At 59.5% G+C, this 6,482-nt stretch overlaps 6 protein-coding genes across 6 annotated transcripts; 3 read left to right on the forward strand and 3 right to left on the reverse strand.

The window, feature by feature from the left end:
- Nucleotides 1–178: 178 nt before the first annotated feature.
- On the forward strand, nucleotides 179–514 carry OT_ostta06g02880 (RNA-binding motif protein 8; the record flags this gene model as incomplete). Its single annotated transcript, XM_003079878.1, has 1 exon — nucleotides 179–514. The coding sequence occupies one exon, from the start codon at nucleotides 179–181 to the stop codon at nucleotides 512–514; it is 336 nt and encodes a 111-aa protein (XP_003079926.1).
- A 213-nt stretch (nucleotides 515–727) lies between these two features.
- Nucleotides 728–1,906, forward strand: OT_ostta06g02890 (Proliferating cell nuclear antigen,PCNA,N-terminal; the record flags this gene model as incomplete). The annotated part of the gene is made up of 3 exons (XM_022984046.1): nucleotides 728–955; nucleotides 1,244–1,337; nucleotides 1,443–1,906. 3 exons carry the CDS (start codon nucleotides 728–730, stop codon nucleotides 1,904–1,906), a joined length of 786 nt encoding a protein of 261 aa, XP_022839245.1.
- Nucleotides 1,907–1,997: 91 nt separating this feature from the next.
- Nucleotides 1,998–3,467, reverse strand: OT_ostta06g02900 (Pterin-binding; the record flags this gene model as incomplete). Its single annotated transcript, XM_003079881.2, has 1 exon — nucleotides 1,998–3,467. One exon carries the CDS (start codon nucleotides 3,465–3,467, stop codon nucleotides 1,998–2,000), a length of 1,470 nt encoding a protein of 489 aa, XP_003079929.2.
- Nucleotides 3,468–3,524: 57 nt separating this feature from the next.
- On the reverse strand, nucleotides 3,525–4,094 carry OT_ostta06g02910 (Uncharacterised protein family UPF0454; the record flags this gene model as incomplete). Its single annotated transcript, XM_003079882.1, has 1 exon — nucleotides 3,525–4,094. The coding sequence occupies one exon, from the start codon at nucleotides 4,092–4,094 to the stop codon at nucleotides 3,525–3,527; it is 570 nt and encodes a 189-aa protein (XP_003079930.1).
- Nucleotides 4,095–4,419: 325 nt separating this feature from the next.
- OT_ostta06g02920 (Aminoacyl-tRNA synthetase, class Ic) lies at nucleotides 4,420–5,553 on the forward strand (the record flags this gene model as incomplete). Its single annotated transcript, XM_003079883.2, has 1 exon — nucleotides 4,420–5,553. One exon carries the CDS (start codon nucleotides 4,420–4,422, stop codon nucleotides 5,551–5,553), a length of 1,134 nt encoding a protein of 377 aa, XP_003079931.2.
- A 67-nt stretch (nucleotides 5,554–5,620) lies between these two features.
- On the reverse strand, nucleotides 5,621–6,460 carry OT_ostta06g02930 (Histidine phosphatase superfamily, clade-1; the record flags this gene model as incomplete). Its single annotated transcript, XM_003079884.2, has 1 exon — nucleotides 5,621–6,460. One exon carries the CDS (start codon nucleotides 6,458–6,460, stop codon nucleotides 5,621–5,623), a length of 840 nt encoding a protein of 279 aa, XP_003079932.2.
- Between the last annotated feature and the right edge of the window lie 22 nt (nucleotides 6,461–6,482).

Genomic DNA, 6,482 nt, shown 5'->3' on the forward strand with positions numbered 1-6,482 from the left:
CGTCGAGAGCGAACGCGGCGGAGGACGCGTGCGAGTCGTCTCACCTCTCCGTGCGCGCGACATGAGCGAGAGCGGCGAGCGGACGCGAGACGAGCTCGATGGGGGTTCGAGGCGGCGACGCGGACGCGGGTTCGACGGACGCGCACGCGATGCAGACGGCGACGGCGGGTACGACGTGATGGAGTACGGTGAGAGCGAGGGCGATCGCGCGCGATCGGCGAGCGACCCGGTGCGATCGGCGCAAGGATGGGTCATCTTGGTCACCGGCGTGCACGAGGAGGCGCAGGAGGACGACGTCTACGAGGCGTTCGCGGATTTCGGCGAGATAAAGAGCTTACACCTGAACCTCGACCGACGGACGGGATTCGTCAAGGGTTACGCCTTGATCGAGTACGGGAGCAAGGACGAGGCGCAGGCGGCGATCGATGGGATGCGAGGCGAGTCCGTGCTCGACGTCCCGGTCGAGGCGAGCTGGGCCTTCGTGCGCGGACGCACGCGTGATCGACGAGACTGATCGCGCGCTCGGGTTTAGAATCATAAACGCGAATCATCTGTAACATTGAACGTATAGATCCCACCGCGCGCGTCGCTCGACGCTCGTCGACGCCCGAACTCGCGAATTTAACGTTCTCTTGAGTCTCGAACCGGCGACTTTCTCCAATATTTGAATCTCCGAGCTGTCGCGCGCGCGCTTCACATCGACGCTCGTCGACGCACGTGACGCGCCATGTTCGAAGCACGCTTGACCGAGGGCGCGATCCTCAAAAAGGTCCTGGACTCAGTCAAGGACCTCGTCACCGACGCCAACTTCGAGGCCGACCCGACGGAAGGCTTCAAGCTCCAAGCGATGGATTCCTCCCACGTGAGCTTAGTGTCTCTGAAGTTACACGCCGATGGGTTCGCGCACTACCGATGTGATCGACCGTTGACGATGGGTATGAATCTTGCAAATATGGTGCGTTCGGTGACGCGATCGCGAGTCGTTCGGCGTCGTGAAGCGAACGAACGCGAGGGAAACGTCGAGCGATCTCGCGATTCGAGCGACGCAGCGTCGAGGGGTTTCGTCGCGAGCTCGTACGCCATACGATGTCGTAACGACGCTTTCGATGGCGTGAAACGAGAGAATGTATTTCTTTCGATAACACCGCCGCGCTCGGGATGCGCTCGCGCGCTCGCGCGAGCGAGGGGCACCGGCGAGGTCGACCGCGACTGACAACGGTGAATTTCAAACTTGAAACACTAGGCCAAAATGTTGAAGTGTGCGAGCAACGAAGACGCTATCACGATGAAGGCCGACGATGCGGGCGACGTCGTGGCGTTCATGTTTGAATCTCCGGGTGCGTATATAGGGCAGGCACGACGCGTGTGTCGAGCGTGAGCGTCGAGGCGACACGGTGAGAGACGGGTGCAGAGACTGACGGGGTGACCGTTCGGCGACGTAGGACAAGAGAAGATCTCCGACTTCGAACTAAAGCTCATGGACATTGACAGCGAGCATTTGGGCATTCCAGATACGGAATACGCCGTGACAATCCGGATGCCGTCTGCCGAGTTCAAGCGTATCTGCAGCGACTTGGCGACGATCGGCGATACTGTGGCGATTTCGGTGAGCAAGGAAGGTGTTAAGTTCTCCACCACGGGTGACATTGGCGACGCGAACGTGACCTTGCGCCAAAACTCGGAAGATGATAAGGAAAAGATGATCTCAATTGAACTCGGCGAGCCGGTGAACTTGACGTTCGCGCTCCGATACCTGAACTCCTTCACCAAGGCCACACCTTTGTCCGATCAAGTGGTAATTCGTCTCAGCCCTCAATTGCCCATCGTTGTGCAATACGTGGTTGTTGACGTTGGCTACATCTCGTACTATTTGGCGCCGAAAATCGAGGACGATGACGCCATGTAGACGACTGCGATAAGCTTCAATTAGAATCATAAATTCAACAACACACCGCCGCACCTCAAGCGACTCCTATCTCGTTCTATCGCCATTCTATCTATCTACGCCACAGCGCGTCCGCCACTCGCGAAGCGTCACTAGAAAGCGGCACGTTATGCACTCGTACTATGTCGGCGCCGCCGTGAACCGCCGCAACAAGCGCTGCGACGGACGCAGCATCTCGCTCACTCGCCTCGGCCCTTCCGGCAATTTCTCCAAGAAAACGCTTACGGGATGCACCTATCAACATCGGGGCGTTCACCAGAGCTCCGCCCATCGGGGCAAGCCTCGACCGCACGCGGGGCAAATCTCGAAGCAGTTCCATGTTTGCGCGACCCGTCTTCGCAAAACCGATACCAGGATCGATCCAAAGCCGCCACGGTTCGATACCGTGTTCGACGCATCGACGCGCTGTCGCCAAAAGGCCGTCGCCGACATCATCACACACGTGTCCATCGTACGTCGTGTTCTTGGCGCTCTGCATATCACTTGGGTCGCCCCGCACGTGCATGACGACGTATGGAAGTGGTGTCTCTAATGCCGCGACCGTGGGGAGCATGGTCTTGTCCCACGTTCCTCCACTGACGTCGTTGATGATATCAGCCCCTGCGTCCGCGGCGGTGCGCGCGACGGCGCCATAAAACGTATCCACAGAGACGTGGACATCAGAGCGCTTGCCAAACTCTACGTTGAGCGCTCTTATGACTGGAATAACTCGCGCAAGTTCTTCCTCTGTACTAACACGAGTCGCCCCTGGTCTCGTCGATTGCCCACCCACATCTATTATCGTTGCCCCTGCGGCGACCATGGCTCGAGCGTGTCGCACCGCTGCGTCCACGCCGCCGAAGTGAGCGCCGCCGTCGCTGAACGAGTCGGGCGTCACGTTTAGAATCCCCATCACCATGGTTGACCGTCCCCAACCCCACAACGAATCTCGTAGAGGCATCACTCGCGCCATGTCTGCGCTCGTCATCACGGCCATCTCATCGCCCATGCCCTGCCAAATTCTCTGCGCCTCGAGTAAGCCGTCTCTCGTCGCGTCCCTCCACGTCTCTGAAGCGCCCGTCAAATCTACCAACGGCCCGAGCACGAACGGTCGCTCGCTGTACCTCGCATGCGGCACCGTCAATCGTTCGCACGCGTGCACACCCTCGCCGTGAAATATCACGTCTAAATCCATGCTCCGCGGTCCGTATCGTCGCCCGCCAAAGTCCCGTCCCAGAGCCGCCTCAATCGATTTCAGCCCGTCGAGTAACTTCAGTGGGTCTCTAGACGTCGAGTCCGGGAACGTCCCGACGCATGCGGCGTTTAAGAATCGCCCTTGGTCCTCGACGTACGCAGGCGCGGTCTCGTAGAGCGACGAATGCGCCTCGAGGGTGAAGTCCAGGTCACTCCTGAGTCTTCGTAAAGCATCGCGAAATAGCGCGACACGATCGCCCTCGTTGCTCCCGAGCGCGATGACGACGCGCGTGCGATCGCCGCGCGCGGACGCGGTGAAGTGAGAGGCGCGACGGACGAGGACAGACATGACGCGTCGCCAGGCGAGTTGTGACGCTTTTTCCTAGGAATACTAATGAGCTACAATCTACGATTCGTCCGGGGAATCTCCGGCGAACGACTTCTTCCCCTGACCCTTCACCGGCACCGGATCCTCGTTCTTCGGGTAATCGCCAAAGCAGTGCTTGGTTGAGTACGCGTACTCGTTCTCGTGCAACGTGACGCTTGGTTGCGTGCGACAACGATTCGCACAAAAATCAAACGGGTCGTCGAAAAACCCCGTCACCACCTGATTTCTTCCCCTTGCATGCGTGCGCATCTCCGTCTCCAGCGTCGCCCGCCTCGCCGGCGCCAAGCAACACGACACGCACGTCTCGTACCGTTCGCAACACTCAACCGCCGCGTCGCACTTCTCGCACGAGTGCGTCGCGCTCGTCGTCGGACAGCACCCACTCACGGTATCGACGTCGTACCACTCGCACGATCGTCCGCGATCGTCCGCGACGCGCGAGACGGAGGCGTGCGAGACGCGACAGAGAGATCCACGGTCGTCGTTGAGAGTTCCAATCTTTTCACTTTCGGGGAACGCTCGTCCGTCCACACCTCGCACGACCGCGAGGACGACGAGGACGACCGTCACCGCGTGCGCGAGGTCCATCGACCGCGACGTGACGTCGACCGCTCGCTCGATCGCGCGCGGACGAGTGCGGGACGAGCGCGTCGATTCATCGCACGATGCACACAGATAAAATTTTGCAAGCGGACATATGGAACGTATTCTGTAGTTTTTAAACATGTGTGTGACTCCACGACACCGAGCGAGGGCTTGGCTGACAACCGCTCGAGAGTCGCGCGCGCGACGCACACGTCGACGCGCGCGCATCGCGACCACCGCGTGGACGCGCGCGAACGAGACCTCTTCGACGTCGCTCGCCCGCGCGTCTCCGAGAAACCACCGTGGACGAATCAAAGGGACGGTAATCATGTCGACCGACGCCGAAAAAGCGGCAGCGCAGCTCGCGGAGACGTCGATCGAGCCCGCGAACCCGGTGCACGAGCCGTCGGGGATGGATCTGAACTCCCGACTCGAGCTCGCGCTGACGATCGCGGAGGAATGCGTGCAGCCGGACGAGCTCAGGAAACTGTTGGAGAAGAAACCCGTGCCGGTGTGCTACGACGGCTTCGAGCCGAGCGGACGCATGCACATCGCGCAGGGAGTGATGAAGGCGCTGAACGTGAACAAGCTGACGAAGATTGGATGCAAGTTTAAGTTTTGGGTCGCCGATTGGTTCGCGCTGATGAACAACAAGATGGGCGGCGATTTGAAGAAGATTCAAAAGGTCGGCGCGTACATGGTTGAGGTGTGGAAAGCAATCGGAATGGATTTGGAAAACGTAGAGTTCGTGTGGAGTAGCGAGGAGATCAACAGCCGCGCGGGAGAGTACTGGCCGTTGGTGTTGGACATCGCGCGGAAGAACAAGCTCGCTCGGATTCTGAGATGCTCGCAAATCATGGGTCGAAGCGAGAGCGACGAGCTCTCGGCGTCGCAAATTTTCTACCCGTGCATGCAGTGCGCCGACATCTTCTTCCTCGGAGCCGATATCTGCCAGCTCGGGATGGATCAGCGCAAGGTGAACATGCTCGCAAGAGAGTACTGCGACGACATCAAGCGAAAGAACAAACCCATCATTCTGTCTCACCACATGCTCATGGGCCTCAAGCAAGGCCAGGAGAAAATGTCCAAGTCGGATCCCGACTCGGCCATTTTCATGGAAGACAGCGAGCAAGAGGTGAACACGAAGATCAAGAAGGCGTACTGCCCAGAGAAGGAGATCGCCGGGAACCCATGTATGGAGTACATCAAGTATGTCATCATCCCTTGGTCCGGAAAGTTTGATTTGAAGCGCAAGGAGGACAACGGTGGGGACAAGACGTATGAGACGTACGAAGAGTTGGAGGCGGATTACATCTCGGGCGCGGTGCACCCGGGAGATTTGAAGCCTTCGCTTGCGGCAATGCTCAACGCTATCTTGCAGCCGGTGCGCGACCACTTCAAGAACGACGCCGCGGCGAAGGCGTTGTTGGCGCAAGTCAAATCGTTCAAGGTGACGAAGTAGAGCAGAATGCAGTTGAAATTAAATTACACTTGAATAATTCGTCCTTTCGGTGATAATACACTAATACTTAGAATAATTTCTGTTTTAAATTTACGACCGCGCGCGCGATCACGCCGAAGATGTTGTCCTGGAGGAAGACGTCAAACTTCTTAAAGCTCCCGTTTCCGGCGATGACCTCACTGTCGAAATCGAGCGTGCGAAGTTCGCAGTTTTGAAATTCGTCTCCAGTGAAGGAGTAACACACACCCCAGTGCGCGACGACCGCAATCGTGCGCTCGGGCCTGGCGTCTAACCATTCGCGGAACGCCTCCATGCGCCGCTCGAACACGTCCACGGGCTCGAGCTCGGCTGTCGTGAACGGATCTCGTCCCTCGGGCGTGTACCACCACGACGCCTCATCATCACCCAAATCCGTAAAATCCCATTCCGGGTGCTCCGCTCGCAGCTCTCGCGCCACGCGTCCGATGTCGCTCCCGTGGAACACGCGCTCTCTCGCGAGCGCGCACGCCACGCGCGGGACGTCCGCGTATTCCCCACTCTCCCCGAACGCGAGCTCGGCCGTTCTCAACGCTCGTCCCAACGGACTCGCCACGATGAGTTCCGGTCGCGGTTCCAACATGGACGTTCTCTCCGCCAACGCGCGCGCCTGCCGTTCGCCCTCCCGCGTGAGCCGCGTGTCGATCATCATCGGATCCTTAAACCCCGGATCCGCCCAATGATTCTCCCGCAGGTACTCGTTCATCTCCGTTCGACCGTGTCGGACGAGATGAATCGTCTTCCCACCCTCGGTGGACGTCCGCGCCGGCCGACGCGTCGCTTTCCCAGCCAGCGCGCGCGGGAACACCCCCATCCCGAGCTCGGGCGTCCCCGACGACGCCCGCGTCGCCCCTCCGGCGCGCGCAGACATCGAACGCGCCGCGCCCCCGCCC

This window comes from Ostreococcus tauri, assembly GCF_000214015.3.
Source record: "Ostreococcus tauri WGS project CAID00000000 data, contig chromosome 06, whole genome shotgun sequence".
NCBI classification, from domain to species: domain Eukaryota; kingdom Viridiplantae; phylum Chlorophyta; class Mamiellophyceae; order Mamiellales; family Bathycoccaceae; genus Ostreococcus; species Ostreococcus tauri.